This window comes from Furipterus horrens, unplaced genomic scaffold, assembly GCF_987537825.1.
Source record: "Furipterus horrens unplaced genomic scaffold, mFurHor1.1.pri manual_scaffold_10, whole genome shotgun sequence".
In the NCBI taxonomy this organism is placed as follows: domain Eukaryota; kingdom Metazoa; phylum Chordata; class Mammalia; order Chiroptera; family Furipteridae; genus Furipterus; species Furipterus horrens.
In genome coordinates, this window is record NW_028327180.1 from 56,015,472 (window position 1) to 56,036,039 (window position 20,568).

A 20,568-nucleotide genomic window follows, 5' to 3' on the forward strand; every position below is an offset into this window, starting at 1 on the left:
CTTGACCTTTGACATGTATCCCTTGTACTTATCCTTCTGGATGTTTCTATCTCTTTTCCTCCATCTCCCCTACCTTCATCCTAGACCAGGCCACATTGTCCTCTGCCTGCGAGAGTGCTCTTGCCTCTTAACTAGCCACCTGTGTTCCCTGCAGACCATCCCTTACACTGCAGTAAAAGAATCAAATCTTTTAACAGTCCATATGTTACTTTCTCACCCACATGCTTTAAAAACCTCTCAATTTAGGGTCACATTTCCTTTAGGATGTTTTCCCTGGCCCAACCCGGTCAGCTTTAGATTCTTTTCTTCTGGGTTCCCGTAGCAACTGGGCAGACCTGCAACATGGATTTGTACACTGCACTAAAGTTGCAACTTTCTTGTCCATTAGGTCCATATAATTCTTGGAATCAGGGACCCTATTTCATCTTTATCCCTGGAGGTAACCACAGTCTGTTGAAGGAAGGAATAAGTGAAAGGGTCTGGGGATTGGGGGAGAAAGTATTATTACCATGGGTGTTCATTCACCAGCAAATATTTATTCACTGCCAACCATGGGCCAGGCCCTGGTGACAGGAGGAATGAGGGACAGGGTGGTGGCTGAGATGCCGAGAATGTTATATGTGGTGGCCTCAAGATTCAGAATATTTCCAGGCAGATAAGCCTCAGCCCCCACATTGTGGGCATGCATTTGTTGTTGCCTATTCCATCCACAGTCACTGTCTAGCCTTTCTCTGCAGCCCTGCCCTACTGCCTGTCCTGCTGTTTGGTTCCTCTGCAGATGCCATATGACCCACAGGGACCAGGAACAGCCTTCACCCTCCTGGACTGTCTTTCATGCTGGCCACTCGGTCCCCAGCCTCTGACTCAGCTTGGCTTTCTTCCATCTCATTGCTGTGCATCTGGTCAGGGTAAAGCCCTTACCCCTGCCTGCAGCTCACAAGGCTCCTGGGAACCTGTCCCCCTCATCCCAGCCACTACACCTCCCCATGTACCCTCCTCTTGGGCTGAACTGAGTTGCTCGTCATTCCCCAGACATGCCCTGCTGTTGCTGTCTTGTGATTTCATGAAGACTATTCCCTCAGCAGGAATGTCCTTCCACACATAGTCAGTCTGACCACTTTATTTCCTTAATGCAAATCATCTTTGTTCCCTGTAGAAAAAAACTATGTGAGACAAGAGGGAAAAAAAGTTTAAATTACCCATAATTCCACCATTGTGGTTCATGTCCTTCCAGACTTTATTTCTTTACATACTCCTGGTTGTAAGCAATTGTGGGCTTCTACAAAAATGGGCTTGCACCACCCAAGCTGTGTGAGAAACTTCTCTTCCTATATCTGAATATTTTTCTCTGTCACTGAACATCGCTGTCTCCTCATAGTGGTTACATAGTATTCTGCTATATGAAGGTTCTGAATTTATAAGAGTTTACTGTAATTTTTTCTATATTTATATGCCTCACTGAGATAAATATCCTGGCACAAATCTTTGCTCAGTAGTTGTTCCATAGAAAGTCTTCCTAGAAGTGAATCAACAGATGCGAGAGTGTATATAGTTTTCCCAGTACTTGTGGTTCTGCTTTCCATGGTTTCAGTTACTGTGGTCAACCACTGTCCAAAAATACTTATAGAAAATTCTGGAAATAATTCATAAGTTTCAAATTGTGCATTGTTCTGAATAGCATGGTGAAATCTCTCACCATCCTGCTGTGTCCTGCCCGAGACCTGAGACTCGTCCCTTTGTCCAGCATCTCCATGATATACTTGCTCCCTGCCTGTTAGTCACCCTGTAGCTGCCTCGGTTATCAGATTGACTGTGGTGGCATTGCAGTGCTGGTGTTCAGGTGATCCTGATTTTACTTCGTAATGGCACTGGCAGCTCAGATGTGCCAAAGAGAAGTTATGTACATAAAAAACCTAATAGCATATTTAGGTTTCAGTGCTATGCTGGATTTCTGACATCCACTGGGGGTCTTAGGGTGTACACACTGAGGATAAGGGGGAACTACTGTACTTTCTAAAAGCCCCTTGACCAATATTGCCAGTCTGCCCTCCAAGGGCTGCCCAGCTTCCACTCCTTTCTCCCACCAGCCCGTCCATCCCCTGGGCAGGGCAGGGTCTCATGTTTGCCAGCGTAAGTGAAAAGTGACATCTGATACTGTGGTAATTTGCATTTCTAGGAAAATTTGTGTTTTCACGTTCTTACTGGCTGTTTGCACGCTTCTTTTATAAAATAGCCTTCTTGCCCTTTACCCGTTTTCTTTTGTTTCTTATTTTATTGCCTGATTAGTTCACTAATCCCCCTCCCCCAAGTAAAGTCTTCCTCAGTAAAGTGTTCCCTCAGCCCCTGTGGCCCTTCAAAGGAAGAACTTGACTGCTCCCACCCTCTCACGTTGCAGGGCACTCACCTGATTCAGCCATGCACCCCAGTCAGGCAGAGAAACACAAAGGGATTAAAACAGGACATCTAGCTGCTCTGGTCTGCACATGGAAGGTGAAGGGCTGTAGAATCATCTGTTGGTTTTAACTCATGCCCAAAGAGAGCGGAAGTATGTTTGGAAATGGAAAAGCATAACCTGGGGTCACCTGAGGGGCTTGAGGAATGAGTGCTCCATGAGGAGGCAGGCAGGCTTGATTTTCTACAGGCAGCAGCTCTTGGAACGCTGGGTACTGACCAGCAGCAGTACCTGGTGGCGAGCGGAAGAGGCAGGGGACACGTAGTCCCCACCCAGATCCACTGAGTCAGCCAGGTGGGGTGTTTGAACAGCTGACATTTAACCTTCCTGAAGGGAGGGCAGCGCTGGGGCCGGGGCAAATCAGAGCTCAGAGCTGAAAAGCATTGGACATGTGGCCAAATGGCAATGGTAGTGCTTTTCCTCCAGTGTAAGAAGTGAGACTGGGGCTCATACGGCCTCTAGGACATCCTTTGACCTCAGACCCAGGGCTTATTTATGCTTTGTCCCTGTCCCTTCTCCCTCTTCTCTTTCCTTCATCTTCTGCCCCAATCCCCCCTCTGCCCCCCATCTCTCCTTCAGAGGTTCTGGTGGCCTCCAGTCCAGGCAGGTCCTGCCCTCCTCAAGCCCTAGCAGCCTGTACAGGGTCCTTGCCCTGCCTGAGCCCTGCCACTGAGCACCCCTGCTTCCCCACCAGACCTTAGACTTCTGTCATCTGGGACTGGTCTTCCATCCCCCTAAAGGGGAAAGGGGCAGCCCCTGACCTGCCTTCATGGCATGGAGTCTAGCAGGCTAACTACATCTAGAGGGCAGGAGAATCGTCTGTAAGGAGCGTAGAAGTGTTGATTCCCATGCCTGCCTGACATTTTGTGTCCCCAGGCTCTGGAGGGTTCTAGGGAGCTGCATCATTACCTGCATGGCTTGTGGACCCTATTAAGAAAACAGTAACTTGGGGGCACCTGGGATTCCTCTGTATAATTGTGGGGAGCCCTCCTCTTTGGTGCTCCTCACCTGTGCTTACAGCATTAGCTGTCAACCTGGGGATGTTGGAATCCTAGTGAGATTTCAAAATTACTGAAGCCACCCCCAGTCCTGCTCCACTCCACCCCCATTTCAATTTCATTGGTCTGGAATGTCACCTGGGTAGTGGCCACTTTTTAGAAGCTTCCCTGGTGATTCTAATGGGCAGCCAAAGATGAAAGTAATTGGTTTATGGTGAAGGAAAGGGTGGAAGTGGGTATTCAGCCCTGTGTTAAGCACTTAGATCTACAGCCTCATTAGTAGGGTGAAAACCAGGGGCTCCCTTTGTTCTTCCCCCACCTTTCCTCCTGCTGCACACAGTGCACCAGAGGGCAGAACAAATTGAGGGGACAGAGGCAGCCCTGAGCATAGTTGTATACAGAGGTCCCTCCTCAGCTGGCCCCAGAAGGCTCAGCCCAGTCCAGCAGTGCTAGCGGGGGGAGCTGTTCCCTGGCACTTCAGTCCCCCTGGAGCCCCCTCCTGCGTCAGCTCATCTACAGTTCTTCTCCGTGGGTCATACTCCTGCTGCACGCTTCATGGTGCACACCACGCTCTCAAACCTGCTCAAGCTCACAGACTTCCCACTGGGCCCTGCCTGGCTTGACCCGCTGTGTCTGCTGTCCATTCTGCAGCCCCTCTGGTCCATTTCCCCATTTCCTGGAACATACCTGTTGTCCTTACCGTATAGACTTGGCACTTGCTCTTCTGTCTGGAATGCTTGCCATCCGAGGTATATCATCTCCTCAAGGGTGCCCCTGGCCACCCTGTCTCTTGAGGACCCATCCTGTCAGCCTCTCACCATAGGAAGAGTCTCCTTGTAGCACCTGTGTGGTAGCTTTGTTCCTTCCTTCCTTGCTGGTTTGTTGTCCAACTTGCCCACTGGGATGTGAATTTCACTAAGGTATAAACTTCCTCCTTTGCGATCATCATCAAACCCCCCAGCCAGCCTGGCCTGGGATATGACACCCGGTAGGTGCTCAGTTAATACGGGTGGGCTTGTTGAGAACTGGAGTGGGGGCAGGATCAAGGGAAGGAGGCAGTGACCATCTGAGGGTATGTGATTTCCTAGGTGACATGGGCAGACACAGCCACACAGGTGGTCAGAGAGGTTACCCAGGAAGACTGATGGAGACAGGGACCAAAGGCAGAACCTTGGGGACCATCTCAATGAGATGGGCAGAGAACAAACCTAAAACAGGACAGCAGAGGATAAAGAAAACCTGGCACTGTTGTCACATCCTGGGGGAGGTGGCACCTTAAGCTGAGAGCTCTGGAAGCTATGTCCTGAAACTGTCCATGGGGCAACACCCAATGCTGAGGGCTGCTGGCAGTCAGCATTGACCACCCTGGGAAGCCAGACAGGGCCACTGGGCACTGGAATGGGGCAAGGCCCGTGTTGATATGCTAAGAGGAGCCAGCTGCAGCTGAAGACACAGGACCAGAGCCTGCGTGAGTCCTTATCCATGTCTGGTTTCCCCAGCAGTGCTGAGGCAGCAGTAGGGAAGAAGGCAGGTGGCGCAGGTAGGGTTGACTTTGTGGGAGGTGCGGAAAGACAAGGAGACCCATTGCAGAGGTGGTACTGATGAGAGAGGGGCAGAGGAGCCTGTCCGGGGCTGGTCCAAATAAGACAATGGGCTCCTAGGCCTGGCCACAGTGAGGGACAGACGGAGTAGGGTTGATGAGCAGGTGTTTGGGGGTAAAAATCCCCGCCAGGCTGGAGTTTGGTTAGGAATTCATATAATAGACCTTCTCTGCATTCTCAGCTCCTCACATTTGTGGTCTAGACTGTTTGCAAGGACCCTAAGTCCCTGACCTGGAACAGATTCCTGCTGGATAGGCCTGAGCCCCACAGACCTGATCTCCAGGGTCCTCTCTGTCCCAGGCTCAGGAATGAAGTCTCTGACCCATGGGGTTTGGTTAAAAATATGGGTCTGAAGGATCAGACTTTGTTTCTGTTTCTTAAGAAAAAGGAAGCAGCTATGCAAATAATTTATATAGCTACACCCCGCTAAACGAGGGAGAGTGACATTCTACAAAGCACTCCCTAAATGTGGGCTGCACAGCACCTTCCTTCCAAAGCTTACAGTGTGGGGGCAGAGGTGACCTTACAGTGGAGAAGAAACCTGCCAAACTGCCTGCCTTGGCCAGAGGATGAAGGTCAACATCATCTTAGGTCATGCTGACAGCCTGTATCCCTGATACGATGTCATGAGAAGGGCACTGCACTCTGGTTTCCCTCTCAAAACCCATCACCCCAACCTAACCATGAGAAAAACCATCTGATGAACCCAGATTGGCGGGGAGTCTACAACATTTCTGACCAGCCCTCCTCAAAACTGTCAAGGTCATCACAAGCAAGGAAGGTCTGAGAAACTGTCCCAACCAGGAGGAGTCTAAGGAGATATGGTGACCAGACATTACGTGGGATCCTGAATGGCACCCTAGAACAGGAGGGGAAAACAAAGGCAGTGGAAATCAAGCATGGGCTACAGTTAATAATCATGTGTCGCTGCTGGTTCATGACTTGTAACAAGCATTCCATCCATTCTAGTATAACTTATCACTAATGGAAAACTGGACATAGGGTATATGGGAACCTTCTGTATTATCTTTGTACTGTTTCTTTAAAGCTAAAAAATAGGGTTTTTTTAAAGGGTCCAAACTGAATTAGGCTGTTCACTGGGTTTCCCCAGCACCGTGGGCTGAGCCAGCATCACTGCGATGAGGAGTCTGCCTCTGTGTGGCTGAAGGCCTGGTTGTGTGTTTTACCTGCTCATTGTAACCCTCTGTCAACTGGAGGAATGGAGCAAAGCTCAGTGGGCTAGTTCTTGGTCTTACACACAGCTCTTTCTGCCCAGGGCAGTGCTCTGTGTGTAGTGGGTGCCCCCTAACTGGTGTGCGCATGGGTCAGCTGTGGGCGTGTTGGTGGTTCTCTGAGCCTCCTGCTCCTCCCCTGCAGTGAAGGTGTAAGGCTCCTTCCACCTCTGAGCCTCAGCCTTTGCTCCTCTTTGGCCTCTTGGGAATCCACAGCCCCTTGCCTGCTCTGCTGAATCCCTTGTGGGTATCCAGTGGGTCACTCCCACTTCTAAAAGTTTCACAAGGGATGGGACATGCTACCTGTAACTTGGGATTTGTTTGAGAAGAACTCAGGGTTTTGCATCCTTCATGACCCACAGACTTCAGCTGACTATGCCTTCATAGTGGAAGCCACTGCCAGGGGAGCCCTGCCAGCTTGGCCAGGGCTGTGAAGGCAGTGCAGGGCTGCCACTTCTAGCAGTGCTGTCCTCTTCCTGTGCTCTCCACTAGGCCACAGGATCACGGAAGGAGGAACTGACACTGGGCGGCACCAGAGCTCAGCAAGCTTCCCCATCCCGGAGTTGGGAGTGGTGCAGAAATGCCTGTCTGCATCTCTGCCACTTGTAACCGTCTCCTCCCCAGACCCAGGCCCCCTTAGGACCCTACAGAGAGGCCGTCACCAGTGGGACCAGTCATTGTCATCACTTTGGTGATTGGTTCCCCAGGATGCAGTCGGCACAATTCCTTTTTAAATTACTTTATTACAAAAGTAACATTTGTTCTTTGCTGAAAGTGTACGAGTTTGCCAAAAAAGTGTAACAAATAGCCATTAATATAGATTGTAACCACTGATCTGTGACCTCACTTCCTGCAGTCCCTGGCTCTTAATAGTCCTGTGTTTTTTCTGTCTTTTCTCTGACCTTGCTCTTTTGAGCCCAGCCAGACGTAGGAGGGCATAGTCTGGTTCATCCTCTTGCTCTCTCTCAGTTGGTTTACCAGTGTGCACGTGTTCTCCCACAGGACACAGCCTGGGCTATGGCTTTGTGAACTATGTGACTGCAAAGGATGCGGAGAGAGCAGTGAACACGCTGAATGGCCTGCGGCTCCAATCCAAAACCATTAAGGTAAAGAGTGGTGCGTACCACCTTGTTCATTTCTGTTCTGGGCTGGTTGGTGTCTGTGCCCAGTCCCTGCTTCCTCCCCGTCACTGGTCCTTCCAGAGCATCTGGGAGAGTGTCTGTCTGCTCAGAACTGGGGCATTGCATATCAGGTGTGTGTTGGATGGTGACTGTCCCATGCCTTGTGCTGTGGCTCATAGTTTCCTCAGCCCCAGCAGTAAAGTGAGGGTATATGGGGCTACACGTACACAGGGGCAGCCCCCTTTCTGGCCCAGGCCTTCTCTGCCTGTCTTACGTCCAGCTGCAACATTCCCATCCTTGTGCAGCCCCATGCCCTACCCTGCCGTGCCCACCCCTGGCTTACTGCAGTAGCACAACAGTATCGCCCTTCTTGCCCCATCACAGCCACTGCATTCAGCATTCACTTAGTGCACATTTATTGAGCACCTGTTACATTTCAGACAGTGAACAAATCAGACAAATTCTGTGTCCTCATGGAGCCAGGTATGTGTGTGCTTGGCACACCCCTGCCCTTCCTGGCAAGCCTGAGTGTTGTTACAGACACTTGTTGTTCCTTCCCTCGTTCTGCCCAGTGACACCAAGAGGCCATGTTTGTTCCTATGTTATGGTCTTTGGCTACTCATCACATCAGTCCTGTGACCCTCAGAGAGAAAGTACTGCACAGTCCCAGCTTTCCGGAGCACACGATTCTCTTGTTTCCTCTCCTTCCATCTCCCAGCCTCCTCACTTGGTTCTGACTCCTTTGGGTGTGACTGAGTCCCATTTCCCCAGATTGTCCCTTTGTGGGCAAAAAGGCTTCCTCCCAGCTGCTCCTTCCCAGCAGGAGTGTGATTTTGGACACATTCCTCCTTCTGGCCTGCAGGGTCCACACAGCTGTTGCTTTTTCTTCAAAGACATTTTCTTCCCATCAGCCCCTGCAGCCTCTCCTCACCACCTCTAGTGCTTGCGTGTACTATTTTATCTAAGCCACTATAAAAGTTCCTTTCAATCTTTCTTCAAGTTTGCAAAACATAAGCCTGAAGGCCTAGAGTCATTTAATATTTAACACTTGAGTGTGAAACTTGGGGCTCCCGTAGCACATCTGGGCTCCCATGCTGAGCTCGCCTATTAGCAGGTGGGTGTCCTACTCTCAGCAGCACCCAGCTCTTGCCCACTTCTCCTGGGGCTCTTCACAGGCAGGTCTTATTTCCAGCTGAGCTCATCATTCAGGGAAGCTTAAGGCCTCGGTAGGAGGATGGGTAGCAGAGCTGAGTCCCTGTCCTGCCACCGGGCAGACCCTCAGTCACTCACTTTGTGAAATAGGAATAATGTTCTCCTCATTGAGACATGAGGACTGTTACCTCATTGCCTGGCCCATAGGCAGCTGCCAGTAGACGCTACCGTGGCTGACGAGTGTTTGTGTGTCTCCCACCGTAGGATGCTTTTTCTCACCCCAAAGTATAATACCCTCCCTTGATGCTTTGGCCATACATCTGCCCTAACCGCAGAAAGCGGTTTTGTTTTCAAGGTGTCATATGCTCGCCCAAGCTCAGAGGTCATCAAAGATGCCAACCTGTACATCAGCGGGCTCCCCAGGAACATGACCCAGAAGGATGTGGAGGACATGTTCTCTCGGTTTGGACGAATCATCAACTCCCGGGTCCTTGTGGACCAGACAACAGGTACAGCAGTGGCCTGGGATGTGCAGTGAGGTTTTCTTCTAGGCTGGAGCCAGGTTTTCTAGGGAAGACAGGTCATGTGTGAATTTAAATGTTGTCAGCTGTTTCTACCAATGAAGACGGAATTGAAGTGAGATCACATTGGCGTCTGTTTTATGACACTGGGAACGTAAAGTGGAATGAAAGAGTCCCTGTGTCAGGCTGGCATTTTATGGTGAAAACACCAGGACATCCTGGCACCAAGACATACCTTCCCTTAGGTACCCAAATGTCCTGGCCTGGTCTATGAAGGGAGGGTTGGGGGGTGGTCAAGGGTTTGCTGCTATTCTTACTGCAGGCACATAGTGTATGATGTGACAGTCTTACCTTTAGTTCAGTTCTTTTATTGCCCCAAAGCTCCCAGTGTGATTGATTTAGATGCCAACAGAACTCAAAGGTGGTGGATACCTCTCGCTGATAATCCTAGCCCTTCTCAGGTCATCTCTGTTCAGGACATTAGCCACTTGGGCTCTGGGCTTTGTGCTTTGCACGAAGCCGTCAGGCACAGCTGAGGCAAGGCTGTACCCACATCCTCAGAAGCAGCATGAGGTAGGGAGGAATCTGGGTTCCAGCCTTGACTGTGTGGCCTGCATGCTGCTGGCCATGGACCTGGGATTGGAACATCCCTTGCCAAGTCATATGCAAGCCTCTACCGAGGGAGCAGTGAGCCTGGGCCATGCCCACTTTAGGACTCCTCATGTCTGGTCCCACTAGGAGTAGGAATCTGCTAACAAACTAGAAAGGAAGCTTCTTGCCCACAGGGCTTAGCAAAGCTGGTAGAATTGTCTGTGGTTAATGTTTGTGTTCCTCCAACACAGAGTATTCACCACCCCTTGTCTGTGGTATTAAAACTAATATTGGGCCCTGGCTGGGCGCCTCAGGTGGTTGGAGCGTTGTCCCATATACCAGAAGGTTGGTGGGTTCCATCCTCATTTGGGGCACATATGGGAGGCAGCCTATTGATGTTTTCCTCTCACATCAATGTTATTTCTTCCCCCCTTCCCCCTTCCTTTCTCTCTAAAAATATCTATAAACACATCCTCAAGTGAGTCTTTAAAAATAATGATAGTTGAGTAGTTAGGGCACAGGAAGTCATAGCTCTGAGGTGAGCTCCCCTTTTCAGAGCAGACCCTGGAGAAGAGGAGAACGGACACACACAGTTTTCTAGTTTTCTTCCACGCTTTGTGCTTTGGGGCTGGCAGCCTTATCCCCTGTTCTCCCTTCTCTAGCCCCAGCTGTGGAAGCTGACATTGGTGCTCATTGGGGCCTGGCCTTGAGAGGAGTGGACAGTTTGAGTCCCCCAAAGGCCTGAGAAGAAGTGGCTTTTGGAGTGTGGTCCACAGGCTCAGGCCACTGGCATGTCATGGGAGCTCTGGGAATCCCCATAGTCTGGCAGACACCTGCTGGAAGGATATGGGCCCTACCCCACCCATATTGCCCCCTTCATTCTACCGCTTTGCTCTAGGGTAGGGGGTAGGCATGGGGTGAGGACACCATTTACTTGGGATAAACCCCCTCTGGCCTTCACCAGATTAATTTCCTTTGGTTCCTAAAGCCCCCCCCTTGAGAGAGAACAGTGTGGTCAGCTGGTCAGTGCATGTATTGATTCCCAGCCCCGCCTATGTAGAAGCATCTGTCAGGGCCCACCTGCCTCTGGGACCCTCCTTTTCCAGCTCATGGTTCCTGCTTTGCTTCTGCTGGTCTCTGTTCGGCACTGCCGAGCACAGCCTTGCTCTCCGGAGCTGAAGGCCAGTCACCTCGAGGACACACCCCCTGTCACTTGCTAGGGATTTTGCCTTCTTTCCCTTTGCAAGGCTTCTGTCTCCTAGAGTGTTAGGGACACCTCAGGTTGCCCTCCAGGCTCAGCTGTGACCTCGGGGTGATGTCCTGGACCCTCACTCTCCCTCAGGCCTCCCTGCCAGCCTCTGCCTTCAGTGAAGGGACGGGAACCCCCCCCCACCCCCCACCTTTCTCTGTTGTGGAATCCTCGAAAGAGAACAGGAGGGAGGCGGAAGGGAGAGATTAAGGACTCCGTTGCCCAGCCCTGCTTCCTGACCCAGGAGTGGAGTTAGAAAGTTGAAAAATGAGCACCCTGGGACTGTAGGCTCCCCTTCTTCCCTCTGCTCTAGAGGAGGCCACCCACCCAGGGCTGCTCTACGGGTCCCCCACAGACAGAGCCCACAGGGGGCCCAAGCAGAGAACGGTGTGGAAGGCATGTCTGCCATCACATGACATACTTTTTAGTGTTGAAGAAATGGGGAAGCTTTCTTAAGGAACCTTTACAACCTGAGCTGACAGAATTTAATTTTTTTTTTTGTATTTCTTTGCGTCTTTATCCTTTTTAATTCTGAACTTTATAGTTTATTCATCTGGAGATTATGCCTGTTATGGTCTCCGCTCTTAATTCTGAAAAACACTAGAAGGCCCTGACCAGTCTCTCTCAATGGGTTGGGCATCGTCCCACAATGCGAAAGGTTGCTGGTTCGATTACTAGTCAGGGCACAGGCCTGGGTTATGGGTCAGTCCCAGTCAGGGAGCATGTGAGAGGCAACCTATTGGTGTTTATTTCACATTGATATTTCTCTCCCTCTCCCCCTCTCTAAAAATAAACAAAGTTTAGAAAATACTGGAAGGGAAAAAAAAACCACAGCACTATCTTCGAAAGTGTATATACATTCACCAAATATGTGAATTAACATTACCTCGCATTAAATAACATTTTCTTTCTCTTTCTCGGGTTTTATCCATTGCACTCTGGAAGTTTTCATTTGAAAATCATTTTGCAAAGCCAAACAGGAAAACCCCACTTGTACACACACTTTCTCTCTGCTTGATCTTGAGGTCTTTATAAATAGAATGAAACTGTTTCCCTATAGGAGCCAGGCAGCTCCAGCTTTCAGTATTCAGCATTATTTTCCTACAGTTAGTTTGTTCAGGTTTCCATCTGTCTAAGCTGTTGTTCATACCCTTTAAGAGCAAATAAAAATAGCATTTTTAGTTGTTCTTTTGAACTAAAATTGAAACATAAGCTCAAGTTCTAGAATTTCCTGGGGCACTCATGTGTGTTGCCCGGTCTGATCTCCCTAATTCAGTGAGTATCTCTGCCTGTGTGAATTTTAAATTTGTATTTAAGGAGTTATGGAGCCAGGGGTAGCCTTGAGGCCACTGGGGGCTGCTATGTGATCTCCTGGGCACTGTGCTGGGGGAGGGGGGCTTCCCAGCTAGAGAGTTAGTGTGTGCTGTAGGACCCAGCATGGTTTGTCCACAGTATATTACAGTTGTCAACAAAGAAATCTTGGTGCAAGGGTCCCTGACTATTCACTGCATGCTTCAGCGGGGCCTACGGTGCTACATCCAGGTCAGGCTCAAACATGGGATTCCAGGCCCAGAGGGGTCAACTGTGTCTTGCAGTGACATTTGTCGACTCAGCACCCCACCCGATGTTCCTGAGTCTCTATGCCCCTCTGTGGTCTCCAGACCTTTTGGGGAGACCCATGCCCCATGCCTATCATGGGGCCAGTGGGTGGGACCCTGTGGGAAATGGTGAGGAAAAGTGCTGGAACATGGGAGCTGAATGGGTTTTTTTGTTTTATTTATTTTTTTCTTTTATTGATTCTAGAGAGAGAGGAAGGGAGGGAGAAAGAGAAGGAAAGAAACATTGATCAGTTGCCTCTTGCACGCCATCCGGCTGGGGACCGAACCCACAACCCAGTCATGTACCTTGCCTGGGAAACCTGTAACATTTTGCTTTGCAGGATGACACCCAACCCATTAAGCCACCCAGCCAGGGCTGTCCTGCCTTCATCAATTTCATTCCCCGCATACTGAAGGCCTTTGTCTAGGCAGAAAATGTGACTTAAAACAGCCTGTGACTAGCAGGCAGGATGAATGTCTAGACTAGGGTTGTCGACCGCAGCCACCCCACCAGTGATACCTATAACTCCAGCCCAGCGGTGTCACCTCTCCACTACACTTGGACCTTCACACTTGACCCAGTTTCTTTTCCTCTGGAGAAGGAGCCAGGTTCTTCTGTGGCTCCAAATTCCCTCACCCAGCTCCACCCCATTCCTTGAGTTCTTCAAGGGTCAGAATCTGCTCATCGTCCCCCCCAGACCCAGAATGGGTGGACAGGGAGGTGCGGGCAGCTATCCCTTTCCCACTGGCTTGCTCGGGTCTCACACACATGCCAACTGACCAGACACTGCCTTTAGCAGTTGGGCCTTGGGTTTCAGGCAGCCTGGTTCTGGGTGCATTCCTGCTCTTTCAAGGGACTCAGGGCTTACCTACAGTGCCCCAGTCTAGGTAGCAAGAGAAGCAGATGGAAGCCACAATGGGAGCTTGTCCCTTCCCATGCAAGAATAGGACCAGATATGGAATAGGCCTAAGGCAAGGACTCTTAACCTGCTAGGGGGTCTGTGGGGGACTGTCAGCACTCTTGTATGTGCCTGGGCAGTTTAGGGGGAAAGAGTGAGTGGCCTCACTTGATTCTGAGGGCAGTGTGGGGCCCGCAGGAAGTCCCAGGGCCTTACAGTGGTGAGTAAGGTGATGGTGGCAGGAAAGAGCTGTTTGGGTGAGGCTTGGTTACTGGGACTCCATGCACTTCGAAGATGAAGGAGAAGGGCGAGCCAGGCACCATGTAACCAGGGGTTCTGCCGGGTTGCTGGAAAGGCAGCAGGCTATGAGGCCAGGTTGTTCTGTGTTCACAACTTCACAACAGACCCTCAAAGGCACTACTGCTTGTTGGGTGGGCATGGCAGGGCCCAGAGTCCAGGGACAGTTTCTCAGACCCAGCCCTTCTGGGCTCCCACACTGTAGTGGGCACCTGGTGTCAGAATAGTGATGGGGTGGGGACATGATTGCTTTTAATGTGACTGTCTGTCAGCAAAATATCTTTTGGCACCAAGAAACTCAGGAGAAAGTCTGAAACCTTAATCTTCTATTAATCATTGTTTTTTAATTTGTTCATTTGTTTCCATATTTAGGTTTAATTTTTGTTTATCTCATTAACCAGGCATCCATTTTAAACCACAGTAGACTGACTGACTTGACTTTTGCTTTTCAGTTTTAAAAAAATCCTTGCATTTTTCGCCCTAACTCCATTTTTGTTGGTTTGTTAAAAAGGTTTGTCCAGAGGGGTTGCGTTTATCCGGTTTGACAAACGTTCGGAAGCAGAAGAGGCAATTACCAGTTTCAATGGTCATAAACCCCCAGGTTCCTCCGAGCCCATTACAGTGAAGTTCGCGGCCAATCCCAACCAGAACAAAAACATGGCCCTGCTCTCCCAGCTGTACCACTCACCAGCGAGACGGTTCGGAGGCCCCGTGCATCACCAGGCACAGAGATTCAGGTGGGTCAGGAGGGCACAGCTCTCGCCTACCTACCAGCCTCTTCCCACCATGGCCCTGGGCCTTTGAAAGCTGTTAGAGCCCCACTGGCTGGGTAACCACATGCAGTGGGAAGCACTGGGCATGCCAGACTGATCTTGTCGGAAGGCTGCACTCAGAATCATTTTATGTTTCCATGTTCCTGTCTCCATCATAAAGGTATCTGTACGAAAGCTGTGTGTTTTCAACCAATTGTTGTCTTTAATTGGAATCAAAAAGATGGTGCCAGCTCCCAGCAGCTACTGGGAGAATGGGTGATAGCACTCCAGCCTATGATTTCTAGTGACATGAGGATGGAGCCGTGAAAGAGCATTCCGCATCCTTGAGAAAAAGATGCAGCCTTAATATGCAAAGTGAGAGCTGTTCTCCTTCCAGAGCTTTTAAATGGGTTTTAGACCTTGGTCATCAGCCCATGAGGGTCATCAGCCCAATCATGACCATCTCCACTTAGGGGCCATTTTGTTTTGTTTTAGTCAAAACCTCAAGAAGTGGTATCAAGGCTTACTCAGGTATGTTAAGGATTTTTTTCTGCAACTTGACAGGTCTCCCATCTTTGTTTTAAGCAGTGAGCTTGGGTAAAGCTCTACCCATTTCCCCAGATGCCACTTAGCGAGGTGCCATTTTCACAGCCCAGTAAGCTGGCTCTCATTAGCAGACAAAGGCAGGGGGTGTCTAGACAGAAGCAGGTCGGGAGGTAGATCCAGTGTGGAAGTCAGCACAGCCCACCTCACTGCCATTAGGGGGCAGTGTTTGGGTGGCTGTGTTCACTGAGTCATGGCAACTCTGAAAGACCAGGGGCAGCTGGTTGGGGGTGGGGAGGTGGGGGGAGTTGAAAAGAAAGGGGAGTCCAGAGGAGCCGGGCTGGTCAGGCATGCAGGGGGACACAACGGCCAGAGGAACAGAGCAGACAGAGATGGAGAAAGTGGCAGGTCAGGAAGGCAGGAAGAGGGAAAACGCACCATGGGAAGGCAGACTAAGTAAGATAAGAATAAGAGAGACAAAGACAGAAGAGGGAAGAGCGCTTCCATTCAGATAAGGAAGGTTAGCTGTCCTTTTGTGCCATCAGAAAAAAGTGTCTCAGGATAAAAGAAATCAGCTCCAGTTAGCAGGAGAAAAACCAATTAACAGTGATTCGGAAGAATGAGAATCATGTCAATAAAAGGCTGTAAATTATTACCTCAGATCATGGGCAGCATAATAGCTACATAAAGAGGTTAACTGTAGTAAGTCGGGTCCCTATTTGTTACCCTACAAAACTCGGAGGAAATGAGGTCCTTTCATAGGGTCCTTTTAAAAGTGGGAACCACTTTCCAGGTCTCATTGCAAACTGGCGAGGTACCTTTTCCCATCCCCATTTTAGTGCTGTTGTCCCAGGCAGACTTGGGAGTGCTGACAAGCCGCTGGAGTCACATAACCAACTCAGACATTCTGGTGCAGCTGTTTAAAATTATTCTCACCAAGTCAAAGCGATGTGTCAGGATTCTTCCATACCTGCAGTGAATACAACCCTTGGTTCAGTTGAACTTTAGGGGCTGGCTGCCCTGCCTGCGGACATGTTTGGTCAGAGAGGGAATCTTTAATGGCCCTTGAAGGCACCTGCTTACCCCTAGATGAGCCCCACAGCAGGAAGCCCAGTTTTATTTTGGAGCAGGTAATACTCCTTTGGCATCATGTGGCTTCACTGATACTATATCACACACTAATCTTAAATTGATATAAGACCATGACTTTTGTGAACCAGCTGGAGGGCCACAGGGCTTCAGTAACAATTTTATGATGTCTTAATCCTTATTGCAATGGCCACACACTGGTAGGAGGCTTAGTTTGATGTAACTAAAAGTGTCACTTTGGAAAGGGTCCTGCATTCTCGATACAGGTGAATGACCCTGCAGTTTAGCCCCTGGACCTCCTGAGATGTTATGGACCAGCCCTAGGAGATTGTCCCAAGCTTTGGCAAGGGGTTCCTCTGCGCTGGCAGTGGCCCCAACAGGGCCATGTATGACCAGACCCGCCAGGCTGTGAAACTTTGCAGGTGGCAGGTTGTGACCTGGGGAAGATACAAAATTTGGAGCAAGAGAAGAAAATGACACAGACCTCCCAACAACACACACACACAATGAGGAAAGTTTCCTCTGGGGCAATCAGAGGACGTGAAGAATCTTCCATCATTTAAACTATCAGAAGCCAGAGATGACTAACAGGAACCCCCATCCCCCCAAACACACACACACAGTGGGGAGGGTGGAGGGAACGGCTGGCTGGTCAGCCCCTGACAGGCCATGGCTGTGTGAAATCTCTGAGACTCTGATCTTCCAGACACAGCAAGTGTCTCTCCTCAGAGTCAACTCCTTCCCTCATCCACCATGCTAAATTCCTCTTGGAAAGAAAAAACCTTCTTTGTGACTGGTGGGGTGTTAGCTCTTGGCTGAGGAGCAAGGGATGGGCCTGAGCCCATCCTGCCTGCTCCCCCAGTGGTATGGGCACCCGGCCTACACTGACCCTGACCTTGACCTGAATACTGTGCTCTCTGTTTGCTAGGTTCTCCCCTATGGGTGTAGATCACATGAGTGGGCTTTCTGGTGTCAATGTCCCAGGCAACGCGTCTTCGGGCTGGTGCATCTTCATCTACAACCTTGGTCAAGATGCTGATGAGGGAATCCTCTGGCAGATGTTTGGCCCCTTTGGCGCAGTCACCAATGTGAAAGTGATTCGCGACTTCAACACCAACAAGTGCAAAGGCTTTGGTTTTGTGACCATGACAAACTATGAAGAAGCCGCGATGGCCATAGCAAGTCTGAACGGCTACCGCCTGGGGGACAAAATATTACAGGTTTCCTTCAAAACCAACAAGTCCCACAAATAACTCACTCATGCTTTTTTTGTACGGAATAGATAATTCAGAGTGAAGAAGTTGAAACTTTTTTGTTAGTGTACAACTCATTTTGCGCCAATTTTCACAAGTGTTTGTCTTAGTCTAAATGAGAAGTGAAAAGGTTTTTATACTCTGAGATGCAACCGACATGTTCAAATGTTTGAAATCCCACAATGTTAGACCAACTTTAAGTTTCTTAAGTTATTTCCTTTAAAATATATATTAAACAGACATCTAAGTAGCCTGCGTTGACTCCCCGGTCCCTTGGGATGTGGTGAAACTGAAGCATGCTTTAACTCCTGAGACTGTCTAACACCCATTTCATTCGGTGTCTCCACAAACTGGATAAAAAAAAGAAACGACATTTTAGTTTTCATTATTAATCTGAAGATGTTAGACAGATGCTAAGTGTGCGTTTTCTCAACTGCTTCAACATTTAAAGCAGTTTCTGCTTTGGTTGACACAAAATTGCTTCCCCATGCAGGTCCCATTGCCACCTCCTCCTCACTCAGCCCTGGGCTCTGCCAAGTGATCCTGGCATTGGCCGTGGGCTCATCTGTCATGGGCTACCACCGGGGTTGGGGGCCACACTCCAGGCCAGATCCTCCAGAGAAGGACACAGTGTTTCCTAAGCCTAGGCATCAGTGGGAACGGACCAAAGAGTTTCAGGGAAACTCCATATATTACTGAGTCAGATCTAAGCCCCAGGCACACTGGAAGATGTGTTGCTGCTCTGACACCCTGAGTCCCTGTCCACATCAGGTGCACAGCGCCCCACACATTGGACATTGTGGTTCACAGCCATTTCTCCAGTTTCCAAGAGCATTGAGCATAGCTCTGTTTTTAATAATACAAACATTTGAGCATTGTATTTCTCGCATCCCTTCTCGTGAGTGCTAGACTTTTTTCTGTTTTAGTGGGACTTTGTTTTGAAACTTTGCTTTCATATGAACACTCAGCAGAAAAGTACTTCTTGCCAATTATCTATTAACAACAACAAAAAAAAACCTTTGATTTGTAGTTTTAAAGATTAACCCTTGAAGTTCTCTTCACAATTGCTTTGGCATTTTGGGTTGTTCTGTTAATTTTCTTTTGCTTTTTTGTGTTTTTTGTTTTTACTTTTGCATTTAAGACCATTAAATTTGATTTTGTTTTGCTCAAATTTTGTTTTGTTTTTTATTTTACCTTTTCTTTATTTTTGGCTAGGTGAGGTACAGACAGCCTAGCATTCAGGGAAGATGTGTAAGATCTTAAGAAACAAATATTTGCCTCAAGACAAAGCATTTACAAATCTGTGGTATAGGAATGTGCAGTCACAGATGGTGTGTTTTAGAATGGTGAGCCAGGAGGGAGAGTCCGAGTGAGGGCCTGAGAAGTGGCCAGCACCAGATCTCCAGGCAACTGCTAAGGAGCATAATCCAATTTTTATAAATAACTAGTGTACAGAGAGAATAAAAAACAAAATAACTTAGTACCAGCAGTTTTTAACTTGACATGAGACTCTAACATATAATGATAGGCTGTTTTTTAGTTATTGATATCATGGAATTGCAGCATTATTTATGTCTGCCTATTTATTTATTTATTTATTTAAGGGGGGGCAGATCAGTGTTCTGAGAAGCTCTTGAAAAAATTTAAGGCTGCCTGTCTTGGCCCTGTTACCCTCACATTTTACTGAGGGGCTGCCAGCTGCTTGCATTATCCTCCCACATGTAAGAAGTTGCCATGTTCTTTTCTCACTAAAGGCCAAGTGAAGCCTTGTTGCATAAGTTGGCCTGTGCCATGGAGGGCCACCTCCATCCAGCAGAATTTCCCAGGTCCTAAGTCAAAGGCAGGTTGCCTGCCTCCTAGAACCCAAAACAAGGAGGGTCCCTGCTCTGTGCTCCAGAGTACTCCACCCTGGGACTGGGATGTTTTTCTGGAAAAATAGGCCTTTCAGGTTGTGTGACCTTGGGCCAGCATCCTCTCAGATGAAATTTCCAATTCTGAAACTGACCCTCAAATCTCCTCATCAACATACATCCCTGTCAGCCCTCCCGAATTACTCATTTGCTAGTGTGATGGTGGGCTCGCAGCCAGCGCCCCAGCTTCTTCCCTTGCCTCCTGTGTATCTGAACCAGATTGTTCTGATGCTGGCTCAGAGGAGGAGGTGTGAAGTGCATGTGAGCCTTTGGAAGCTGCCTGAAGTTTCTCAGCTCAGTATAATTCTCACATTACGTGGCTGCCTCACCACTCTCGAACAGCCTTCTGGCTAAAACCCCAGTGGGTTTCTTTGGGAATTTGGACGTGCAACTCTGTGGCAGGATTCTGCTTTTGACATGTTTCTCCTGAGAAGCAATTGTCACTCCCATCCAGGTACCAGATGCTGGCCCTGTGTCCATAAAGTTCATTGAATCTTCTCTAGGCTTGCATGCAAAAGGAAGATCCATTTTTTTAAAGGCAAAATCCAAAAGAAACCATTTGAAAAATTTTACATAGATCAATCATATTTGTATTTCACAAAATGAGTACTTGGGAATTTGATGAAAAAGAATTTAGAGTAGATAGTTAATTTATTGGAAGTTTGGGGTATAAATACCAAAGAGGCTTTGATTGAAATCTTTTGGCCTGTGTAACTCCCCCTAACAATTGTTGGCTAAGCAGCTCCAAATTTGTGAACCTGGTTCCAGTTACCCATTTTTCACCCTTGGATCTATCTTCTTTAGCTTTCCGTGTAACATGCTAGGATGTGATTTTCTGCGCTGGCTGGGCCTCTCATCAGCAGAGTGCTGGGTGGGCTCCTCCTTTGTTCAGAAGATGAGTCTTTCCCTTGTCAAAGAGCTGCTTTTAACAACTTTGAGAGTGTGCGCTTGGTGTCAGCAGCATCCCAGCTCTGCACTAGGCTGCCATGGAAGCGGTACCTCTGAGCAGGCAGCTGCGGGGCCTGCTCCATTAGACAAGTAGAGAAAACCTATGACAGTGATTGGCAATAACTTACTCTGGTTGGCCTCCAAACTGGGCCATTGACTGACCCGAGTCTGCTGTTGGGCTTGAAAATCAAAGTTAGCCTCACCCAGCTGTTCTATTTCACATCCAATTCAGCCTGATTTTTTTTCCTGTGCTTCTTGCAGCCTTCCTGGGTTGGATAAAAAAGAATAAGAATGAGCTGCCCAGCCCCATCCCAGCCCTCCACCTGAATGTCTTCCCATCTTCCCAGGACCTAAGGCACCTA

General features: G+C 48.9%; 1 protein-coding gene across 1 annotated transcript in view; it reads left to right on the top strand.

Annotated features, from left to right (window-relative positions):
* ELAVL1 (ELAV like RNA binding protein 1) overlaps window positions 1-17,406 on the top strand; it is a 36,047-nt gene extending 18,641 nt beyond the window's left edge. The window contains exons 3-6 of the mRNA XM_090290318.1: window positions 7,286-7,389; window positions 8,912-9,065; window positions 14,223-14,448; window positions 17,024-17,406. Coding sequence (XP_090146444.1) covers window positions 7,286-7,389; window positions 8,912-9,065; window positions 14,223-14,448; window positions 17,024-17,348 — 809 coding nt within the window. The 3' untranslated portion in view covers window positions 17,349-17,406. The remainder of the gene's footprint in view (window positions 1-7,285; window positions 7,390-8,911; window positions 9,066-14,222; window positions 14,449-17,023) is intronic.
* Window positions 17,407-20,568: the final 3,162 nt, after the last annotated feature.